Below are 25841 nucleotides of genomic sequence, written 5' to 3'. Positions count from 1 at the left end.
CCACCACCTCGTCGGCCCCGGCGGAGTAATGCAGGCGAGACACGTAGAGCGCCTTACTCGGTGTCGCAACTCGTAGGCCAGAATTAACCGGCTCCGCAGTGCCACACAGAGTTTTACGAGGCGCCCTGCGCGCCTTGCGTTTCCTTTTTAGCCAGTTTGAATCCCTCCTTATCCACATCGGTGCGGGAGGACTTTTCCTTAATCGGAGCCCGCACATTTCACTGTGTCAGCAACACGCACTTATACTATACACTTGTACTAGTTTACAATAAAATTATGGACAGGATCTACGTAAATAAAACATCGACCGGCCGGAACGTAAGACGCTGGCGTAATGGCTGCCGTTCTGTGAATTGCGCAATTCCTTTCTCCGCCCCCCGCCACCCGCCAATACACCGTGGTGTTGGCACAACTGTTTGATTCGTTCAGACTACAATGCATTATAGTAACCACAACATAATAACTTGTAACGTGTACACTCGTATCTTTATTTTTACATATCAATAGTTAAGTGTTACGATGCATATATTAAACGAGACAAACGTTTAATATTTACAACACTTGCATCTTTACATATACAACGAAATTGTAAGCAGTAAATGCAATTCATTTAACTAGAATTAAACAGTGATGTTTAAAAAACAAGTTTTACACGATACAACATTTTTTGTTATTACTACCGGATTTTAGTAGGTATAACTATATTTTTAATTACTATACGTTCTGGTAGTATTGTAGAAAATTATTTTTTTCGGTGAATACTGAAACTTATCGTCCACAAGTACTTGTACAAAAGATAATCAAGTAGGTATTAATAGATACCAATATTCTTTTTGGTTTTCTCAGAGATTTTTCTTCCATTTATAATTTTATATAAAGTCTGTGCGGAAAGAGAAGTGTATGGGAACCAATACATTCTACGATTCTTCTCTTTCCGCAGAGACTCTACATTTCCTTAGAACTGCAAAATTCGATTAATAGACACATTTGAACGAGTTATAGGAGTTATTATTAGCGTTAATTCTGAACCAAAGTTGGAAGATTTTGGACTGAACGGTACTGCAACTGAAACTGTGCAGGTATTTCACGACTCACAAAAATAAATATAAAAAAATCAATACCTAATATCATACTATCACAATCTCACGGAACTTACATGTTTACATAGCCGTTAATCTCTTATACAACATTACTAGCTATACCTTTATTGATAGCATCTCCAAGATAATACTTAGTGAATGTCAAGCTAACATTCTAATATGGGAATGACTGATTTATCAAACGCATCTCCAGCCTGTCCGTTTAAGTATTCACAAAACAGGTTGTACTTATTTATGTGAGTCTAACTAAACTATTATAATTTGACCTGCAGATTTGTAGCAAATGTGTGCAATAATTTTTTTCTCTCTCTTTTTTACGCATGTGTGTGTGCGTAGGTGCTAGCATTAGTTTAATAGTTATTTGTACAACAAGAGATCAAAGTTTCATATTTCTTCGAGTGCTTATTTTGAGTCCCGTGCAAGCGAAAGATTCTATAATAGATTCACGAGCGTAGCGAGTGAATCTAATTTAGAATCTTGAGCGTAGTAAGGGATTCAAAAGCGCACGAGATGTAAATAAGTTTGATCTCGTGTAGTACACAAAAATTTTCACCCTAAGCAGTGAGAACATACCTAGAGGGACAGAGATAATAGAACCCAAGTATATCGAACTTGTATTAGACCCCGCATGTTGAAATGACATTTGACTATAAAGGTCACTTGAATGTCATTTTGTCTCACTCAGTGAGCAAAATCGCATTTTGCTCACTGAGTAAGACACACTTAGTGAGCAAAATGCGATTTTGCTCACTGAGTGAGACAAAATGACTCAGTGAGCAAAATCGCATTTTGCTCACTGTTTTTAAGAAGCAAAGTACCCTTGTTCGAGCTGCTGAGGTGAAAAATATAATACTTTGTAACTACCTGTGAGTTCCTGTAATTGGCTTCCTGTTTTAAACTTGTTGTCTATTGTAAGTTTTAAAGCTGTTGGTTCTCCTAACATAAATAAATAAATAGGTAGGTAACGAAACGTGCCATAGTCCTAATGTGGGTTTTAGTAAATAAAAATATGTCTAAATTAATCGTTGATGTGCCCGTTATTTCGTATATTTTTATGATATAGGAGACAAACGAGCAGACGGTTCGCCTGATGGTAAGCAATTACCGTCGCCCATGGACCCCGCAACACTAAAGGGTTGCAAGTTCGTTGTGCGTATTAAAGATGGGAGTTACGCTCTTAATTTTAAGGTTGTATCGGTTCGGAAATACCACGGGTGACAGTTCATTCCACAGTTATACAACATTTTAGTTCTATTTCACCCATTTCTAGTCAACATTCACTCATTTCTCGATAATTGCAAGCCTGTGGCCCTTTGGGACAGCTGCCTAATGAGGCTTATTGTGTGCCCAGCAGTTGGCGCCACTAGCGAAAACGGTCATGCCATTATATGGAAACATGACACTAACATTTGAGTATTTTCCCATGAGACCTTCTAGCGCCCTTACTGGCCGTTTCATTGGCAAAAGCCCTTTTTATTTCATTTTCTGACGACGAAATCTGTTTGACATTTCGTTCTTATTTTTTATTCATAAATTATGAACATTATGGATATGTGTCAATTTACGACGCTGTTATTAGTCTAGGTATATATAATAATAGATTCCTTCTTCACGCTACTATTGATGGTATTGTTAGTCTAAACATTATTCTAAGTGAAAAGGCACCACACAACTGATGTTAGATACGATAGACATCCGAATAAAGAGAAAATGTACATAAACAGGGAAACAACATATTAAGTACTTTGTATTTGTATATTTCCGTGTACAAACATCTGTTTACACGGCTATACTTTCTAACTGTCACTAATACATACATCGATATAAGGCTTAATGATGACGTCTTAAGCTTAACAACGACGTAAGTTACAATAAAATATATGTGTTATTAACATGGAAAAGGGACCCTATTGCTGCAGACGCTTACGCCATTGCTAACGATGTTCATGTGTAGATGCGGCGATTTTTAACGTAAGCGCCACCTAACTAATGGACCACATTTCTTTTGCCAAGAATACCTTCGATCTATGACTTATAACGTTTTTAAACTAAAAAGGGTTATCTGGCGCCATCTAAACATTACCATAAGATGGCCGATAAGTATGTACTTACACCGCATGTACAAGTATTTACAATAATTATGCGATTGGCATCTGGGGTCAGGTGATCGGCGATGGCAGATACGACAGCAATGACCTGGATAAGCTAGACTAGAATAGCTTTTGCATCAATACGATTATTATAAGCATGAAGTGACATTTAAACTCTCGAATCGTATATTTATGGTGCCGTATTACTAAGCTTCCACTCATCTGTCCGTCTGTTCTTCTGTACGTTTGTCAATGCGCTGTTTCACATTACAAGAACCGCAATGAAAACAAATACAATTAAAAACTAGACTTGGTAATATTACAAAGCAAAATATATGCTTGATCGCATGGAAAAAATTAAAACAATTAAACAAATATGATATTGTAGCAGGTTTTTGATGGTATCTTTTTGCCTAAGACAAAAAAGCAAAGTACATAGGAGAAAACTAGTGTTTAATAAGCATTATGTAGATAATGTGTAACTTACGTTAATGGTGTAATTTAACCTTTGCGAGTCTTCAGAATAGAAAAACGGGTGGCACTTACCTGAAACCGAAAATGACATCGTTAGTATAAACATAAATATAATAAGCTGAAAATGATAAATGGCATGAAGCATTTGAAATGACAAAAGGCATTAACATTTCTATCAAATTTCAAAGACACATATTAGAGAAATAATGGACTTCCTCCCTTTAGAACAAAATCATAATAATAATACTACAGTCAATTTCTATAGAAACTCAAAAGGACGCTTCTGGATTTCAAAATGTCGTAAGCGTCTATAAAATGACAATTATATACGCCCTTTCAAAATCGTTGTAAATGTCCCATTGTAATCTCACGCACGTGTGTAGCTCAACTTGGATTAATGATAATTTACTAAACAAATTAGAACTTTATTACTAACTGCATTGAATCGACATTAGAGGGAACGATCAGTAAACAAATGATATCAAGTTTCCATGTAAGGAAAGCAGCAATACGGTAGTAAGTAAGTATTTGCGTATTTAGAGGCTGGAGATAGACGTAAGTTAGCATTTAATAAATAATGCAATAACCGACTGATGTTTATGGCTAATGCCAATCTTTGACTTGGACTTGAACAATGGAACTGTTATACGATTGATTTATGATCTAAGGTCAGTGTGGAGAAGACCGGCATGTAACATTTTTGGTTGACGGTCTGTCATAGGGCAATAACTCTTGTACTTCGCTCAGACACAGTCGGATAGGAAGAGCTTCGCTCCTTCCGACCTTCTGTAAGTATGTGTACAAAAGTAGCCACGAAAAAGCTTGTATGATAGACGGTCTTCGCCACATTTACCATAGGTACTTTGTCATTCAAGATTATTTCTGTATTTTCTATAATGAGTACTTAATTTTTTTGCGTAGGCATGTGTTCCAAGCATTACGCATATCTAACACAATTTCATTGTTTATTTAGCACAATACCTGTTTTAGGCAAGTATGGCTTTAATTTAATTGCAAAAACTTATACACGCATGACGATTTAAATAATGAAAAATAAGCATCAAGGGAATTACTGATCAAATGGAATTTCTACCATGCTCTTCTTCTTCCTCGCGTTATCCCGGCATTTCGCCACGGCTCATGAGAGCCTGGGGTCCGCTTGACAACTAATCCCATGATTTGACGTAGGCACTAGTTTTTACGAAAGCGACTGCCATCTGACCTTCCAACCCAAAGGGGAAACTAGGCCTTATTGAGATTAGTCCGGTTTCCTCACGATGTTTTCCTTCACCGAAAAGCGACTGGTAAATTCAAATGATATTTCGTACATAAGTTCCGAAAAACTCATTGGTACGAGCCGGGGTTTGAACCCGCGACCTCCGGATTGCAAGTCGCACGCTCTTACCGCTAGGCCACCAGCGCTTCTACCATGCATCAGCTAATAATAACGTTTGGCGTATACGCCATCCGCTCCACTTTGCAACGTAGGTCCCTTTTTATACAAACAACACATTTAAGTGAACTCGGCTCTAAAGTCTCCAAACGTCTCAACAATTTAGAAGTAAGGCACAGGGACGGGGCACAAAGGGCCAAGGGAACAATAGGTAGGGCACATGTGCGGGATAATGGCGTTTTTTACCCCGTGTCGACGACAAAAGATTAACTGTGAACATCGGGGTTTTGTTTTTGAAGACGGAGAAACGCGTAAACGCTAGTGAAGCTGTTGAAACAATGCTGTTGCTAAGGATACGGACAGTAAGGACAGAACGTAGCAGTTATTTAAGTAAAGAGTTCAATTACTTAACATCTTAGATAAACACGTAAATAAGAGTGTATTCTTGTTTGAAAAAGGAAAACTGGTATCGATATGAATGTGTTTCTCTAGTAAAGGAAATATTGTATGGTAATGATTTACTATTAGGCATTAGGCATCCCCCCTGTCATTACATATCACATGATTTACATCACATACTTATAACATCTTTCTCATACTTAATCGTAAAAAGATTATGGTCTAACCAGAAGTATCGCAGAATTTTTAACAATACTTTTTCATGCTACCATTTCATAGCAACAAGGAAAGTAACAATAATTCTAACTTTAATTCTAGATATTGGACAGCATGACAAACGCCTGACCGCCGGCATCCTCGCAAACATTACTTATCTATTAAACCGTCCGAGTCGCTACAGCAAATAAATTCCCAAGGTATATATTAAATGATTCTGTTGTTCTTTAAAAGGTCAGTATTGAACGATTCTAATACTGACCTTTTAAAGAACAACATTAGGACACGCAAACTGAACGCCATTATTGAGTCTGCTGATCTCTCTGTGCTTCCCCTTATGCCAACTCACCATAACATCGACACGTCGGATTCCTGGTTGGACCTTATTATTGTCTCTTGTGTGGATCTCGTAGAAAAAGTTGGCCAACTCCCTGCTCCAGGTTTTTCGCATCACGATCTCGTCTTTCTCAGTTATCGCCTTCGTCCTCCTAAGTTGCAGCGTGTGACGATACAACTCCGCAGTTTTGCCAGACTTGACATTCAAGCCTTACAGAGGGACGCACGCGCGGTAGATTGGTCGTCGACGCTGACAGCTTCGTCGGTTGATGAAGCGGTGGCGGCCCTTAACTCGTCTGTTCTTAAGCTTTTCGACATTCATGCGCCTATACGCACAGTACGGTTGAAGAGGCCTCCGGCGCCGTGGTTCACGCGTGAGGTACGTATCGCGATGACACGACGAGATCGGGCTTTTTGCAAATTTAAGCGCGACCGTTGCGAGGAGAATTGGTGCCTTTTTAAGGCTGCCAGAAATAAATGCAACCAGATGGTAAGAGCAGCAAAACGTAAATTCATTCACCACAACATCGCCATGTCTTCACCAGCTGAGACGTGGAAATTTCTCAAATCGATTGGCGTAGTTAAATCTGCTAACAAGTTAACTTCTTCTCTTTTTTCGGCAAACGATCTAAATTCCCACTTTGCAAAACCTTCTTCCTTAGACCCTGTTACGAAAGTTCTTAGTATTGCTGAAATCAGTGCCCTGCCTTGTTTTACTACAAACGCTTTCTCTCTTACCCCAGCCACAGATGAGGAGATTAGAAAAACAATAATGTCTGTGAAATCGAATGCTGTTGGCCATGACGAGTTAAGTAGAACTATGATTACTTCCATTTTAGAATGTATTCTCCCTGTTATTACGCATGTTATTAATTTCTCTATGTCTTCTGGGGTTTTTCCTTCGTTATGGCGCCACGCCTATGTCATTCCTCTGCCTAAAGTTTCCAACCCTAGTGCACTTAAAGATTTTAGACCCATTTCTATTCTCCCCTTTCTTTCAAAAATTTTAGAAGCTATTGTCCATAAACAACTGTCCACTTACATTTATTCCAATCAATTACTTTCTTCATTTCAGTCTGGTTTTCGTCGTGGCCACAGTACTTCCACCGCTTTGCTCAAAGTGGTCGATGACGTGAGGCTCGGCATGGACTCCTCATTGTTGACAGTGTTGGTCCTTATCGATTTCTCTAATGCTTTTAACGCTGTTAACCATGATCTGTTACTGGCCACTCTTAGGCATCTGAATATATCTTCATCTGCGGCTGGTTGGTTCTCTTCGTATCTTCAGGACCGTCGTCAGGCGGTTCGTTCTGATCGTACGTTTTCTGACTGGTGCACTCTCACTTCTGGAGTTCCACAGGGCGGAATTCTCTCACCTCTTCTTTTCTCGATTTTTATTAACCTTATTACTTCTAAAATTAAATGCTCTTACCATCTGTATGCTGATGACTTGCAGCTTTATACCCAAGCGAGTGCTAAGGATCTGGACCAGGCAATCGCTGAAATAAACTTAGACCTTAACCATATCTCCACTTGGTCACATTGCTTTGGTATCACAGTCAACCCAGCTAAATGCCAGGCCATATTACTTGGCAGCACCCGCTTACTCTCTTTGGTAAACACTGTGGAATTGGCGCCAGTTCTCTTTGAAACTGAAGTTATTCCGCTTTCATCGCAAGTGAAGAACCTGGGGCTAACAATTGACAGTGGGCTCACATGGGAACCACAGGTGTCCGACGTTAGTCGTAGAGTAATTAATACGTTAAGAGCACTCTATCGCCATAAACATTTTCTTCCGGTCAGCACAAAAACTCTCCTTGTCCAAGCTCTTGTTCTGCCTGTCCTTGATTATGCTGATGTTTGTTACACTAATCTCACTCAAGATTCTTTAAATAAATTTGACCGGCTACTTAATAGCTGCATTCGGTTCGTGTTTGGACTTCGTAAGTATGACCATATCTCTGCTTTTCGTAGAAAACTTAATTGGCTCCCTATACGAGATCGTAGGTCCCTTCGTATTCTGTGTACTCTCTACTCAATCTTGTTTGATCCGTCCGCCCCAGAGTATCTCCGCTCGAAATTTAAATTTGTTACCCCACGTCCAGGCACAGATCTCCGCTCTTCCCGTAGCCTTAAGCTCATTGTCCCCCAACATCGAACGGGTTTCATGTCCAATTCTTTCACTGTCCAGGCTATCAGGCTTTGGAACGGTCTCCCACTCTCTATCAGACAAGCGCAGACCAAATTCACATTCAAGCGCATGCTGCGCAAACATTTCCTTGACAAACTTTCTTCTTCGTCAACTTAGTTATTCACACAAGGTATATAATTATGTATATTATGTATGTAAGTCTATTTGTATTAAGTATATGTGTAAGTTTATCAACATAGTTTATATTCATATAGAGTCTTGTTTACAAATTCATTTACTTTAAAGACACTGCACCTACTTAATCTTTCTGGTTTGACCCATTGGTTGACTGGTAGAGAATGCCTTAAGGCATTAAGTCCGCCATTTGTACCTTCATGTATTGTGCAATAAAGATTAAAATAAATAAATAAATAAATAATAAATGCAAATCACCCCTTACTACCGTAAAGGGGACAATCGGCAACGCCCGGGACGCTAAGCAACGTTCGAGGAAAGATTACGTAATTCTAAATACTCCACTCTCGAAAAACATAGTCACTGTAAATGTTGTATTGACTAGTGAAAGAGCCCTTGAGGCCTACTCCTATAATTGCAGAATAAATTTTTAAATTTTTTGAACTTTAGGTTGGTGTTTTTAGCCCACAAAAATATACTGATAAACTTCGGAATTTTAGAAGACATGCCAAATAGTTTTGTCTTCGGCTTTAGGCGTTCATTACAGTCTCTTCTCGCTCTTTCTTATAGTTCGTTTCACCGTAAAATTAAAATGATCTAACCATTTGCGCGGTGAAATAGTTTCTTTCAGCTCTTGACTTTTGTATTTTTTAGTTTTGTATTATCAGTTGTATGGTGTAGCAATACTTATTGACAAAAACTTTTGAGTAATAACAATTTAACAATAATTAGTGTAAAAGTGGAGTTTCTAGTTTCTACTCCTGTATTACTATATCTGCGTCTCGGGGACGTAAACGCTTAACTTTTTTATAAATGTTTGTCTGAATCTTTTGTCGAGTCGAGTCTAAATCACAACAGGAAAACGGAGGGACAATAGATATTCTGAATTCAAATGTCTCTTTAGAAAAAGTTGGATAAAGTGAGAATTTGAATGGGATAAAGTTGAGTTGTCAACAAAGACCCCGGCAATATTATCTACCACAAGTGCCACAAGCTATGACACTAACTTATTTGTTTACTTGTTCGTTTAATGATACACGCTACACTGTTGTAGGTATTACAATTAAAGAATGGTTTGGTAAACGAAAAATTGAGACTGAAGCTGCGGAGGAAAACTTCGTACCTATGCATACTTCTGCGAGGATATCAAAAATGTACATAAATATGTAGGAACTTATAGCCCAATCCTTACGTGCACGAGGAAAAGCCTGTTTTTGAGTAGGACGTACAAAAGCTAATATAACAAAGATAAAAGACACAAGACCAGAAATGAATAGAAACCTCAACAAATATAAACAGGATACAGGACTAAGTGTGTTTGGTTTATGAAATGAGTGTAATTCATCTACTCACTGTTATACTCCTCATAACATTTCCAAATAAGTCAAGACAAGTCACAGTAAAATTGTTGTAACAAATGATGTAATCTTTTGCGAAAAAGTATGAAATTTGAATCACCATTAATATCAACTCAGTTCAATTTAAGCGAAGAAAAGATTTACGGCACTTTCGAAACCATAATCCTCAATAATTCAATAATCATAACGGGAGTAAGTGTCAATTATATTAAATTATATGTGGACAATGCAACCGTTTCGGCGTGATATATCGACAGAGATATTGTATGTATAGATCCGTTTAAAGAGATACCGCAGGGCGTTGGGCGCTTACGACAATATTAACAAACCTCAAATATAAATAAGAAGCTTTTTAACGTAAGCGCCATTTATCCTTAGGTTCCTTTTTATGGGAAAGCACGCATTGTATTTATTGACCAATATGAACTATATGACTACAATTTCTTATTTTCATAAGTCCTTTTGGTGTGAGAAAAGCAGTATAAAAGTAGGGTGGCGATAAACATCGGGAAACAATGGTCACTTAAAATAAAATGACAGTGCGTTATGGCGTAACTAACCTCGTTTTGGGTAAAGGAGTATAATATTCTACAGTTAAATTTGTACGGTATTTTGCAACGCTCCTAATATTACTTAAAAAAGTTAAAGATTTGTACATTATACAAACATCTGAAGAATGTCGATGAAATCTAGAAGGAATAGGTAATATGTAAGCTGTAAACAAACAAAAAACCAAAAAATCCTAAATTTAATAAAAGTGAAATTTACATCTTTAAACAAAATAACCCATCTGTCAGTTGTTACTTTTGACATAGGTTAACTGACAAAGGTTTACTTTAACCCATCTGTCATTTGCAGGTAACAACCGGAATGAGAAAAAACTTATTTTCACGAACTTTAAAGTTACCTTATAAAATTTGTTGAAATGTTAACTATAAGATAACTGTTTTTTGCACAGTGAACGGAACGGGTAAAATTTTAAGGTATGTCTTTACATTTTAGCATTCTGTTTGTTTACAGACTTTACAGCAACCATCGCATATACTGGTACAGTGTAAAGACAAAGAAATCTTTTAAAGAGCGTATTTTTAAGAAAATACTGTGTGATCCCCAAGGCTATACCTGAGGCATTCTACCTTCCAAACACTTTCTTTACCAAGCAATCTTGATTAAGCTAGTCTCGCGAAACCAATTGCATTTCATTGGGCGTTATCATGTTTCAATAATAACTAACATGGCGCTGGGGGTCATACAAACTATCCAACATAACTTTATACTCGTCTATATGCGTGTTCCTTCTATAATATGACCCATAGAATCGAAGCAAATGTACGAAGTAAGATACAAGTGTTTTACTGGTATTTGTACTGAGATGGTCGGTATACGCTTTGCGAATTCTTATTTTGCCTTGCCTAGCACGGCACGTACAAAACAAACGAAGACAGAAATAGGTATTTGTTCGATTTCAGAGTTTCGTAGAAGAGTGCCAAGTCTATATCCCCTGAGAGTCGAACATATTAAAATTATTTTAAACGGGTTATTAAGTCAAATAATCGCTCGACATTTTTTTATCCGTTTTTGAGGATTTCGGCTGGAGCACCGACTACACCGTCTCTACTGATCAAGCGCGTGACGTGTTGTAGGTACACGTATCAGTACCAGTAGAAACGGTGAGTAACGCGTTTAAAATCATTTTAATGTTGCCAAGTCTGCCTGTCCAGTGTCCGACTGTATCTCATCAACAGGTACAGTTTGTGCGGAAAGAGAAGAGTCATAGAATGTATTGGTTCAGTTAATTTCCACGACTCTTCTCTTTCCGCACGGACTCTACCTATGTAGCAGATACAAAATTTAAATGTTTGCAAAATTTTAGCAGAAGTAAAGAAAGTAAACGCTATGGTATGGTGTAGCTAACTACCTAACCCATGAATTTTACATGAAGACTTAAACCTACAAAAGACACGAGTTATATAGAGAGATCAACTTATCTGAAGTTGAAACAACTCGAGATTCGACTTAATTATATGAGGACTCGACCAACACTACTAGGAACTACAATTATTACTCAAGGACAAATCCATCTCAAGCCACTAAACTGCCAGCATTTCTAGGTAAACGTTATTAACATTGCAATAGTAAATCAACTGGACGGTTTAATAATCACTTCATCATCACAATAGTCAAGATTAAATCCAGTCGCAACATTTAATGGCGAAATTCCCGATTCAGCAATGTAAATCAACTGCGACGTCCGGTAATGAAGCGCTTTCTGCGTTATTTTATTAATGGACCGGTTTTTATCTGGATAAATTAAATGCATGGAAATTGGAAACATAATCCCTACTAGTTAATATTATTAATGCGAATGTAACTCTGTCTGTAAAGGTATGGATATGTAATAGTTATAGGCCCGGTGAAGGACAGGTTAGTTTTTATCAATCATCATCATCATCCTTCCATGCAGACGAAGTCACGGGCAGAACCTAGTAATCCATTTTTTTAATTGAAAACATGAAATTGTGTCAAAATTACAGTCTCTACTGCATCTCCAAAACTTAGGTGTTTTAATTACATTAATACCTACATACATTTCGACAAATAATTTTATCTTGCATATATGTATGTAAGTACTTAACTGGATTATATGTTTACACATTAAAAATAATGTGATACCTGCAAATTCGTGTTAATGAGTCACAAAAGCTAAGCATAAAGATAAACATTACCAAGTGTAAAAACGTTACAGACGCAAACGGCAAACATAAAAACGTAAGTATTATAAATTTTTGACGTCACCCGAATTCCAACATTAAAAAAAGTCATCAAACATTCAAACGTCAAAGCGAGGCTCAAAACCAATTTTGCTAAGAGTAGCCTCAGGCGAAGCCGAAAACACCCCTCGGTAATGTATTATTTCCCGGCCATGTGCCGAATGCTTGACTTTTGTTACGTGTGTAAAAGAGCAGTGAGTGTTATTAGTCTCATGTATAATTGATGTGTTGATACGTGTTAGATAAACATAGATCTTGAATAGATTTAATGCACCCTACTCTTTCTACAACTAATACGAATTGTATGAGTCACTGTTTCGTCAAGCGTGTAAATTGTGATACTAATTAAATAAGTAGGTATATATTGCACCTCACTATGACGTTATTTTGTTGACTTTGTTAACAAAATAAAATTAAAACTAAAACATTACTTTGCTAATCCGCGAAATTGTGTTTTGCTTTATTTCGCGGATTAGCAAAGTAATTTATTTTTGATTTAATAAATTTGGATCTCGGCATAGTAACACCGGTCTGATTCTATTAGGCCCACTTGCACCATCCTACTAAGCCGGGGTTAAGCGGTTAAACCGTTAACCCAGTGTCAAATTGTACTGGTAACCATGGTAACTCCAGGTTTAACCGGTTAACCCCGGGTTAGTGGAATGGTGCAAGTGACACTTAGTGATTTTGTTAACATTTTGTCAGATTAATACCACACCACAAAATATCACATTCCAGGCTCCACGGAATGACGGTCTCTAGTTTGAATTCTGTCGGGATTTAGAAAAAAGAAACGAAGTATAATATGTATTTAATACCTTAACCACGACAAACAAGGATATTTGCCTCGTATTTTAATTACGTTTATCACTCCGGCAGGCTTTTATTTCCTCGTCTTTATGATCCACGTCCAATAAACCAAAGTAATTAAAAATACCGTTTTTACAATAAAACCGTTTCAGCCGCCGCATCGTCGCAAGGATTCTATTACTTCAACTAAGTGTGGTCTGCGCCTCCCAGTGGGGTAGACCACTAGCCCAGTTTCTTTAAAACAACTTCTATTTCGAAGTTTACAGAGTGCCAGCACCATTAGCGTTCGAAGTTCGAACTATCGAGTGCGATGTAACGGAAAATTAAAAGGGGCAATTTTCTTAACGAGTTCACTCGCCTTTGTAGTTCGTAAGGGTGAAATTCCTGTAGTATCCCTTACTATAATTATAGGTATGCAAGCAAGTGCTTTGTTGATATTTATAAGTCTTGAACGATTTTCTGTTCCGTTAAAAACGAATACTTGTAATTTGTTGCTTTGTTTGGGCTAGATTGATAAATCATGATTCTTCTCAATGGATAAGATAAGAGAAATATCAATTATAAAAAATAGGTATTGTTCTTTTTGATTAAGAATATTGCCCGAGAATTTATTTATTATTCGTACTTTGCCATAACAAAAGTGGATCAGTAATATTATAAAGGCTACATAATATTCTATTTTCATACGACCGTAGGGGTAAATTAGTGCTATAATTTTCAGGGCTATAGGCGGTCTGAGAATATTAGGTCACATTAGTATATTCCACGAGGCCATTAGTAAGGGTCGCCATCTCGTCCGTATATGCTAAGAGACTTAAATAACCATTTGTAGGCCTTATGGCGTTGCATTAAGGCCCACGAATGGTAAGTTAGTGTCGACGATGATGCGTTGTCCGGAAGTTACTTTTGAGTAAGGATGGGTTAGTAGCTTATACTCTTTAATTAAATGAAGGCTTTACGGCGAAGGCCGAGCTCAACTATATTTACTGTTGTGGATAAAACTTATATTTATTTGTCTATCAACATGTGTTGTGACGGATTTTTTAACGCCGAAAAACAAACTACAAGCTTCATAATCTATCAAGCTATTACATGTTTAAACTGTGAATAGAGTTAGATTATCTCACTCTATCGTATAGCGTCACTCACTATAGGCTAAATCCAACATGATGTAATTATAACACCATAAAACTAAGATGTCATCACCGACGTCAATATGCAAAATGTTCCTTTACTAAAATCTTGCGCAAAAACTTACTTAACACACCAGGTTAGCATTAATGTGCGTAGTCGTTAAGCATATGAAGCTTCAACTACCTTTACTTCTTATCACTTTTCCCTGTAAAGTAGAATTACTGTCTCTCTTACGACAGAATAAAGTCGAAATTGCAATAACTAAGCGTAAAGAGATGCGAGGTTTCGAAAGTAAACGTTTTATTCGGTGGCAGACTCATAATACGGGGTAATCGGAGGTGGTATTAGCATTTGTATGATAATAGCAATCTAGGGTCCATATAGAGTTCAAGGATGGAAGTTTGCTGACTCCGGTGAACTGAACACAGATATACTAATGATAATTACAGGTACATACCTACAGTAAACCTGCTAAATATGTTAGGATTCTGCACGGGAATGTGTACTGGGACGTATGCATTGTCAGGATGGCCGAATGTTAGGCTTAGTATACACTTGTACAGCAAACCGTAAGTATTGTGTTTTAGTTAAATTCATGGCATCACTTTTCCAATGTGAACTTCCTTCTATGGCAAGGGACAAATTTAAAACGAATGAATGTATGGAATTATTAACAGGTAAAAAAGTGTGGACATTAATAATTGCAATCCAAAATAAACTCATCTCTACTACAAGACGTATTATTGTGTACATACATAGCCTCCTCTTGCGTAAAAACTTATAAAACTTTACAATATATAAGGGGAAACAGTAGATATTAGCCACATATACAGCAATAAGGTATTTGACTAATAGTCAAATCAGTTTCTTTTTGCGAAATGTCTAAACGATTTGCTACTATGGAATTTATTTGAAATACTAGTACGTCGCGATAAAATTACCTACTCTTTAAAAAAAAAAAAAATAAAAAAAAAATTAAATAAATAATAAAATAATATTGTACATCCCACGGAAGTGTGGAGGCCGAGGCTTCCTAAACGCCAAGGATCTCCACAACCGCGAGGTGTACAATCTCAGGAACTATTTCCTTAACAACGAGTGTGGGATGCATCGTGATGTGGTGGCAGTAGATAGGAACCTCACGCCGCTTTCCTTGGCAAACGAGAATTGGCGCAAACCTGTGGTACTAAGTACTGCGGATCGCAAGGCGGCATGGGAGAGTAAGGTGCTACACGGGCGGTTCTACAAGGCCCTCACGGGACCCGATGTGGACCTGCTCGCGTCGAACTGGTTACGATTCGGGGACCTCTTCGGAGAAACCGAGGGTTTTGCCTGTGCAATTGCGGACGAAGTTATGATGACGAACAACTATCGGAAATATATCCTGAAGGACAGTACGGTCGACATTTGTCGGGCATGCCGCCGTCCCGGAGAGTCACTCAGGCATATCATTTCCGGTTGTTCTCATCTTGCTAACGGCGAGTACTTGCACAGACATAATCTCGTAGCCAGGATTATTCACCAGCAACTTGCTCTTCTATATGGCCTTGTGGACCGCGAAGTACCGTACTACAAGTACTTACCTGCGCCTGTTCTCGAGAATGGTCGTGCCACGCTCTATTGGGATCGATCTATCATCACTGACAGGACTATTGTAGCCAATAAGCCTGATATTGTAATAATAGATCGATCGCAACGTGGGGCCGTGCTCGTTGACGTCACCATCCCCCATGATGAGAATCTCGTGAAGGCCGAGAAGGACAAGTCCAGTAAGTACCTAGACTTGGCTCACGAGATAACCGCCATGTGGGATGTTGATTCGACGATCATTGTCCCGATAGTCGTTTCAGTGAACGGTCTAATAGCGAAGAGTCTCGACCAACATCTTGAGAGACTCTCGCTAGGTGGTTGGATCAAGGGTCAGATGCAGAAGGCGGTGATCTTGGACATGGCGCGGATAGTACGTCGGTTCCTCTCTCTGCAGCCCTGACCACCGGTAGCTTGGGCCTTGCCCCGCTGCTGGCGGCACCCTAGGTTAGGTTTTTTATAATGTGTTTATATGTATTTTTATTGTTTTGTAAGTTTTTTTATATTTTACTTTTATATTCATATTATAAAAACCCTAGCCTAAGAAGGATGATGAATAAAGAGAAAATAATAATATAATAAAATAGAAATTGTGTCTAAAAATAACTGCTGTCTACGTCTTTCTATTAATCTTCTGGTGCTTTATTTCTTGCATGGTGTAAAATAATTTATTTTAAATACAGTCAAATACCCTATTGAATTAATTGGTCAAGGAGGAATCAAGGAGATGATTTTGTTTTTGCTTTCCGATTGAGTCATAAATATATTATAATGGAATGCTGTTTGTAATTGTGATTAGTTACATATATGCATTGAGCAGGAAGATAACTTAGAGCCGATAATTATGATGATATTGCAGTTTTGTAAGTAAATACTATCAATTGAATGTATTTATAAAGTTACAAGGAGGTATGGCATGAGGAAGATTAACTAATGATCTATTATAAAAGATGATGGAATATGTCGAGGCTAGACTACGTACTTACATAAATACTTAGTACGATGATGGTAATAAAAGTGATTAAGTGGCCGACCGAAAACACTGATCAACTCAAATAGTAGCTGGATGTAGTTGATGGAAAAGGAACCTTTCTCAAAATAATCATTTAAAAGAACAACTTTCTTGACGGAAACTTCAAATTTTATTGACATTGATCCTTTCCCTTGAATAACGTTCAACTCTCTAGTGCCAACAATATAAATTAATTCAATATTCCCAATTAACACGCATGTCATGATTTAGCACATGAAATATATTCTGTAATTTATAACGGTATCAAGTGACCGATATGATTAATGCAAGCGATTAAATGATAATGTAACCCATCGATTCCGCTCAAAATTAAACAAAATTAATAGGCGCTATAACAAATGCTCGGCAAATATATCGTCCACAAACAATTGGTTAATTTACATAAAAGAAAGCGTTTTAATTCTGTTAAGCTGTGCGGTTAATCAGCTTTGTGTAAACTTACCCACCAAGGGCTGATGAGTCTTACTTGGGTAAACCAGTCTAACGTGATCTCTAGATCCGTGTAAACTCTGCGTAATCAGAAAATGTACTTAAATTGGTTAGTCCGAGTGTTTCACTCGCCGGCGCTTGGTAAGCATTAAGAACGACCCCTGGTCATTTGTTCCCGTCGCCCAATAATTAAGTCCGACAGCCTAGAGTTGTAAACGTAACTGCCTCTAAATAACAGAATAATGAGAAGCAACCGGATTTCCAAAGGTTAGAACGCATGGCCCGAGTTTAATGGATGATTAACTTGTTAAATGACACTCAGGGGTGATTATGTCTTGACTCACGTAGTAAAAGGTTCTTCCAGCTACCGCCGAGGGCGCGGAGACAGCGGTGGAGACGGGGCGCCGGCGCTGGCGCCCGAGCAGACACTGGCCTGACATCCCCTTCCGAAGAACTCCTGGCAAGTAAAGAGCTTCCTCTATCACGTGACAAGGAGCGACGCCTACCGAAAGGCGCTCCTCTGACTGTTGCAAAATTATCCTCATGAGTATTAAATGTGTCCATTGGAATCCCTTCAGGTTCCTCTCTTCTGCTTCGCACGGAAAACGTTCTTCTGAAACCGTTTGCGAAACCTTCCATAGTTTTCCTTTTAGGTTTTGGGACCTCTTCGGAGCTGATTACAGTGATGTCGTCGAAGTCCTGTGCGTTGTATGTTCTGTAGGTTCTGGACTCCAAGCCTGTGAGGTCTTCTATGCCACCGTGGCGGTACCGAAGCGGTCTTCCTCTGTCTATGATCCCGAGTTCATCGTAGCTTCTATAGGTTGAGGAGGCCCGCCGCGGCGCAGGCGGTCTTCCAGCTCTGTCTATGGTCATTCTGAACTAATTATCTCGAACCTGACGAGAGAACAATCAATTTTTAGTCAATATTCATCTAACACTGGATATTCAGATCCTTTGTTTTCCAAGACGCACATTTCATTTCAACATTCGAGGTTCGTAGTTTCTGTTTATCGTGGCTCCTGTTCCGTTGATTAATTCAAATGGCTCCTTAGAGTGAATAAAACATGTTTATGTGTATATTAATTAAAGGAAAAGTGTTAATTTCCTGTGGCCTTGGCTTGGCTGCTTTCTCATGGAGTCGTGATGTTTATTTCCTAGCGCTCTTTTCACATTGCATTTTGAGCTTGTGTTTAGTATATTTTACCTCAAGATTTCAACAAGTACGCGTATTATATGCCAGAGTTATACTGGTTGACCTGTATATGTGTATTTTGTGAATAGGCAAGCCTTATCGGATATTATTGTGGACACGAATATTTGTCGGTTGCGTGCGCGAGCCACGTTCGGCGATACCGTAACTTGTCTAACTTCTGCGTAACATCGTAATAAAAATTGTTTACATGCCCAACAAAGAGCGATAGTGGCATTTTTTCGAACAAATCTAGCGATGTCACGCCACATTTTTCTGAATTTCCCACTGAGCTTTGCGACGAAACAATGCCACCGCCATCGCTATCGCTCGCCATCACGACTGTCTACAAATGACATTTAATTTGTTTTGAATGCCATTTTATTTTTAATACGCTACTGTTTGTTCTGTAGAACATTCTATTGATCTAAAGCTCGTTTGAAAAGCGAGTTATAAAAGGACTATCACTCTTGTCAAAAACCCTTGTGTGAAAAGGCCCTAACGCGAAAATTCTCTGTACGATGAAGTATGTCGCAGAAAGTATAATCATTTAATACGCGTATAGTTTTCCATTTATTATTCAATTAAAATTATAAACTCTTAAAAGCTTAATTAGATACCTTCATCATAAAAGTAGTCATAATATTAATTATCAATATTAATAAAAAACCAGTCAATAAATAAAGTGGAGGCTGTTGGTTCGCATCCTATCAACGACGAGGGAAAACTTACTAAGAACCATAAGGTCTAGTTAGGGTTCCGTACCCAAAGGGTAAAACGGGACCCTATTACTAAGACTTCGCTGTCCGTCCGTCCGTCCGTCCGTCCGTCCGTCCGTCTGTCACCAGGCTGTATCTCACGAACCGTGATAGCTAGACAGTTGAAATTTTCACAGATGATGTATTTCTGTTGCCGCTATAACAACAAATACTAAAAACAGAATAAAATAAAGATTTAAATGGGGCTCCCATACAACAAACGTCAGTTTTGACCAAAGTTAAGCAACGTCGGGAGTGGTCAGTACTTGGATGGGTGACCGTTTTTTTTTTTGCTTTTTTTTGTTTTTTTTTTTTTATATGGTACGGAACCCTTCGTGCGCGAGTCCGACTCGCACTTGCCCGATTTTCAGTGACTTCAATGGCAGTTAACATCACGACACCTAATAAAAGTCCTCCGCCGCGTCTGTCTGTGTGTATGTTCGCAATAAACTCGAAAACTGCTGAACGGATTTTCATGCGGTTTTCACCTATCAATAGAGTTAATCTTGAGGAAGGTGTATAATTTGTTAAGGTGTTTTGTAACTAGGGCTTGCAATATCGGATGGTTTCCAATTCCGGAACTGATTTTCGATATTGGATTCCAATTCCGGAATTCCGGAACTGGTTCCGGAATTAGGCTTTATCATATTTTTATTCGATTTTTTAGTAAAAAACAACAAAAATGTGAAACTCTGATACTTTACGTTTATTAAAGTTAATATTGTTTAAGAGAAATTTAATTTGAAGTAGGTACGTTTTCTTTACCACCTTATTAAAATGGTCACTTTTATTCACTTCTATGATACGGGGTATTTATTTGGGGAAACTATAGTTGCTAGCTAACCATTCGATGCATAATTTTATAAAATAGTTAAATATAATAGCTTCCTACTCTTCCTAACCTAGTAGGTAGTGGTGTTGTTTAAGAAGTTGAAGGTCTAAGTTTGGCTTTTTCCTTCCTAGTTCCTAATTATGATATCATATATTATGTGCTTCTACAGGATTCGAAATCGTTAATAGAGAAAACCTCTTTCTCTCTGAATTCAAGGTAAAAAGTCCAAATATTTTTAAATATCAATTCTACAAATTCGCTTATGTATGATTCAGACTATTCTGACTATTCTAAGCAAGTAAATCGCTCTGCTTTTTTGTATTTTTATTTTTTTATTATGAGCCCATATTGTCCCACTGCTTTAGCAAACGGAAAATTAAAATATACGTAGAGTTTCGTATCTTCGCCTGGGTTTTGACACTTTTCCCAAAAAATCTCTCAAACTTGAAAGCATTTTAATCCGTTAAGGCAAAAAAACGTTTTTTAGTACTCTTAACTATTAGTATACACCACTAAAACTTTGAATTTCATCGGTTAAGTTGGTAAAAAATGGCCCCAAAGGCAATAGGCGATGTTTGGGTATTTTTCCCAATCTTCGCCTATGGCATGCCCTGCCGCTAATACCTACTTTTCTGTGACTTACACATGTTAAGCCGTATCTCCTTGGAATGTGCTAATATACTGTGAACCTTAACTACACCAGACTAGGCATATATTTAAAAAACGGGGTAGTAGGCGAAGTTTGGTAACAGTCTGAAGTTGTTTTCATACATTTTCTATAATGAAGATAGGGCTGCCAAAAATTAACCAACATGCCAAATAAAGAGGAGTAATGGTTTCTAAGTTAAAAAATAATAATTTTTGTAACAAAATTGTTTAATGGTTGCAAAATTGTTGTTATTACGTAATTGACATCAAATCAACCTTATTTACACAAAGTGAGACATAAAAAAACCTATTTGGTACCTACTTAACATCGGTAAGAGTAGAAATAAACATTTGCATATAGCGTAAACTAAAATAACCAAATATAAGAAAATATTTAAATTTGGAAACAAGTAATCTCATCCACCAATTAATGTGGTACAAAAAATTTGTCAACCCTAGGGGTAGGCGAAATTTGGCAACAAGATGGACGCAAAGTACCCTCACCAATGTTTTATCCAATTGTGAATTCTAAACGTAAGCTAGCCATTAAATAATAGTTTCATATTAAAAAGAAATAGTTATAGGATATAATCATGTAAAAAGTTTAACATTACCGGGTCCGTATCACCGTTTAAAACTGAAGTTAAAACACTGGTAAAGAAAAACGTGTGGTCGGTGTCACGAAAAAACCTCACTAAAGGTCAACTGTGTGAAGTTAGCCGCAGATTGTTCGAAGAATGTTGACACCCGTAAAAAATACTTTGTATGTAGCAGTTTTATGTAAGGCTTACATTAGAAACATTTTGTTAAAAACCTACAAAAAGTACTTATATCCAATTCCGGAATTTTCGATATTGAGTGGTATCAATTCCGGAACTGTAATATCGGAAAATTTGTCCGAGATTCCGGAATTTAGATATTCCGGAATTCCGGAATGCAAGCCCTATTTGTAACCCGTGCGAAGCTAGTATAAAATAAGTTCGCCAATAAAGTTGACAAACGGACCCTGGGTTTCTAGACAATGCAACTGTCATAAGACGAGGAGGATTTTTTTATTAACATCTTGTATGTGTAAGATGGGTCCTGGCCGAATTTTAAGTCATATTTTGCATTTTTTTTCCGAGAACAATTTTTGATGGTATATACGGCACAACCGAGGTTTTTAATCCACGATTTGACCACCACACACATATGAAGGGCAGCTAAGCTAAACGCAAGGAATATTAGAAAGCGTTTGTAAACAAACATGAGACAACAACATAAGTAACTACTATAACAGTTTTGAATGATTCACGATTAGTTTCATAGAAATATCGTGAACTCGATAACAATACAAAAGGTAACCACGGTCGATATAATTCTAGTGATAACTAACTATAGATATAGATAACTATAGTTAATGTTCCAGCTTACGAGTATTTTAGTATATAGTGGCCCTCGATGCAGTAGCTGACTAGTTAAAAGCATGTCGCTTTTAACTAGCTATTGCAACTTCTGCTTCGAACCGATCCCACAATCAAGAAACTCTACAGTAGCTCTGCTTCATTTGGCGTTATTTCAGAAAGATTTTGTCAAACATTGGCTTTTTCTAGGCAGCACTATTTATCCTCGTCCTAGCCGCCTAAAAAAGGCCTTTTATCCTTTTGAGTTTCGAATTTTTGAAAGTCAAATCATAATCGCGTTATTTTGGTGGGTTGTGGTTTGTGGGCGGCTATACTTAGAAGTGATAGGGGATATGATTGCCGGTTATCTGATCACGTGGATAAACTACCCATAATACGCGTGAATGTCGCCTAAGATGATAGATTTTATAATACCATAAATTTTAAGACTATCAAATCTTCCGATAAAACGTCTCAAATATTTCTAATTACAAATCTCAATCCATTACAATTACATCAATGATTCAATGGCAACTATCATCCCATTTCTAAAAATTCCAACACGTTACATTCATCTCCGCTCTACTGTAAAACCGTTGGACATTGTGCAACACAGACCAACCCCTATAGACATAGCTTATAGGACGACTCGCGGCCTCCACTCGTGCGAGCAATAGCGCTTATAAAATATTTCACGCGCGCCGCTCCGATCAGTTGCGTCCAAATTCACGACCTGTTAACAGTGTGCGCGTGTTTACGAAAATAAATCGCAATTTATTCAAACCATGGGATTTTGCAGTGTGAAATGGTGTGGCAAGTCATCTAAGACTTCCAGTTATAAAACAGATGGAATAACATTCCACAGGTAAGTCAAAATCACTATTTTGTTGAAAATTATTTCTTGTCCGCGGGGTTCATTTTATACTGGTCAATATGGTTGTACTGAGCGGCAGTGAAGTAGCCCGTCCTTTTCCGTCAACTTGAAAATGCAATGTGCTATCCCTTTCACGTCAACAACTAGTGATGTGACGGTGATGGTTTTGTCAATTGCGGTAAATTCGTGCTTTCGCTCGAACCATATTGTACCATTTTAAGAAATGTAAAAGATAATTGTGATTCTCTTTCATTTTTAATTGAGAATAAATAAAATTGATCTGTAAAATCTATAGTTTTAATTAGGTAGTTGGTAGTTTATCTTAGTGGGTATATGTAGTATGTAGTTTAGTTTTTAGTTAGTAGTACCATTATTGAGGTAGCATCAAAATAAGAAAATGATCATATTTTAGCAGGTTTTCAGAGCAACGCCCATGTGACATTCTCCTAGTTACAAGCGCCATTAGTTAGTAGTATAGTTTCCATAGGCTGCGTTTGCCACCAAATAGTATTTTTGAAATTCATGATTGATTTATTAATAATAAATGAATGATGTAATTTTTTTTTAAGAAGCCAGGGGAGCAGTTAGTTCACGAGATGGACCTGATGATGAACTTTGAAGAAGTGCAAGGGAACTCGGTGATGGTTTGTGATAGACACATGTTGTGTGGGTTTGTTAGAATCCTCTAGGTGAGCAGTACGGTGGGGGGGCACGAGATGGACCTGATGATGAACTTTGAAGAAGTGCGAGGGAACTCGATGTTGGTTTGTGATAGACACATGTTGTGTGGGTTTATTAGAATCCTCTAGGTGAGCAGTAAGGTGGGGGGCCACGAGCTGGACCTGATGATGAACTTTGAAGAAGTGCGAGGGAAATCGGTGTTGGTTTGTGATAGACACATGTTGTGTGGGTTTATTAGAATCCTCTAGGTGAGCAGTAAGGTCTTGGGTCACGAGATGGACCTGATGATGAACTGAAATGGACTCCGACGAAATGTGAAATTTATTACACATTTATATTATTTTATATTTGTTTATGTTATTGCCGTAACCAAACTAATTTAACAGATGTGCTGGGATCATATACAAAATTGTCGCGTCGGTTTATTCGTAAACGTAGGTACTTATATGCTTTAAATAGATTATGCATGGTTGTTTAGTATGAATTAGACTAGGAAAATAATACAGTATTTTTCATTAGCATGCATGCATTGGTGTATAGCGGCTTTTGCCTTTGTGTCAGTGACGTGGTGCCTCAACGGTACTACTGTAGAAAACAGCGTTAATAAAAACTGAATATCTGAGAGACCGAGCTTTGCACAGCAAACATAAAAAATCTAAAATGCGCGTTTTCCTAGAGTTAAAACGCCTCGCCTCCGTAAACCCCCATATAGCAAATTTCATCGAAATCGTTACAGTTTTTCTTATGTTTACAATCTTAGCTCATTAATAATATGCAAAGTAACATTTTTAGATACATTTTTAAAGTACCTAATGAATGATTATATTGTATGAATATTCTGAAGTAATTAATCTGTGGACTTTATTGATAACAATTATTTTACCACAACAGATTACGGTACCATTGGTACCAGTACCACTGCAAGTAATGAACATGTCCCATCCCTACGCTTACACGTGTCAGCGCGCCACGACCAATCGCAACGCCGGGAGCACCCCTCCCGCGCCTCACAGTTTGGTGATTTGCGTCGCGAACAAAATGGCCAATATTAGGTTTCTAGTCGGGTGTTCTGTGTTGTGCAACGAGGAGCCATTAGCCGTCGCAACGGATTTCAAACAATTATCGAATTAGGAACTGTATCCTGCCAGTTAGCGGCATCCGCGGGCACGTCTTATCTCCTCGGAATTTCGAGAACATCGCTCTATTGCTGGACAATTAGAGTGAATGCACTGTGGTATTGTTTTACCTGTTTCCATTTGTATTTAAATAAGGTACGTTGCATGACAAAACTTACTTTTTAAAATCATATTAGTGTAAAAACCGACAGATGCGACAGACAGGGCGTCCAGAATAAACATAGCCTACATCTATAGAGAAATCGAACCTGTAAAGTTCAAAAGTTTTAGAAATAAACTTACGTCTACGTAGGTTCCAACTGATTATTTATCATGCGAAAATGTCATAACATAAATACCAGATCCATAGCATTTCATGTAAAGAAAATGAAGCCATTACAAGTAACAATTGGCAATAAACCATCTTGATCACTAAAAAGTTGTAACAGATCGTTACTTTACAACGTGCTAGTTCACACGATTAATTTAGCCAACAACATTTTTACCCGCAGCGTTTTGTTACGCATTTGTCTCCGGCTAGAGTGACGCGTACGACAAAAAGCTCCACCGAGTGAAAATTTACGCCCGCTAGCGTTTTTGTACAATTAACTTTGGCGTGCGTTTCGTTACTTTCTAAAATGTCTTGTTTTCATTTAAAATAATGTCAAACGTTGTAGACCGGAAATTTGATATTCCTATATTTAGATGGCATTTATTCAAGGTGAAAACCGAGTGATTGTGTTTACGGGATGAATGTCCATTTTACTTTACAACGTACTCTCAGTTGCTTTCGTATTCAATGTAAGACTCTGGTCATAAAGTGTGGTGCTTACGTTTATTTTGCTAATAAGTCTTTCTGTAGACTGCGAGTTTGAAATGATTGAATACTCTTTGTTGGTTTATTCA

At 37.8% G+C, this 25841-nt stretch overlaps 1 protein-coding gene across 6 annotated transcripts in view; it reads right to left on the bottom strand.

Annotated features, from left to right (window-relative positions):
• LOC134791654 (caskin-2) overlaps window positions 1-25841 on the bottom strand; it is a 448440-nt gene that overhangs the window by 163065 nt on the left and 259534 nt on the right. For 2 of the 6 annotated variants that reach the window (XM_063762729.1, XM_063762728.1), the window contains exon 2: window positions 17801-18350. The exons of the other annotated variants lie outside the window; for them this stretch is intronic. In XM_063762729.1, the coding sequence (XP_063618799.1) occupies window positions 17801-18329 (529 nt within the window). In that variant the 5' untranslated portion in view covers window positions 18330-18350. The remainder of the gene's footprint in view (window positions 1-17800; window positions 18351-25841) is intronic. 6 annotated transcript variants of the gene reach the window in all.

This window comes from Cydia splendana, chromosome 6, assembly GCF_910591565.1.
Source record: "Cydia splendana chromosome 6, ilCydSple1.2, whole genome shotgun sequence".
NCBI classification, from domain to species: domain Eukaryota; kingdom Metazoa; phylum Arthropoda; class Insecta; order Lepidoptera; family Tortricidae; genus Cydia; species Cydia splendana.
This window is presented reverse-complemented; position numbering and strand designations above follow the sequence as displayed.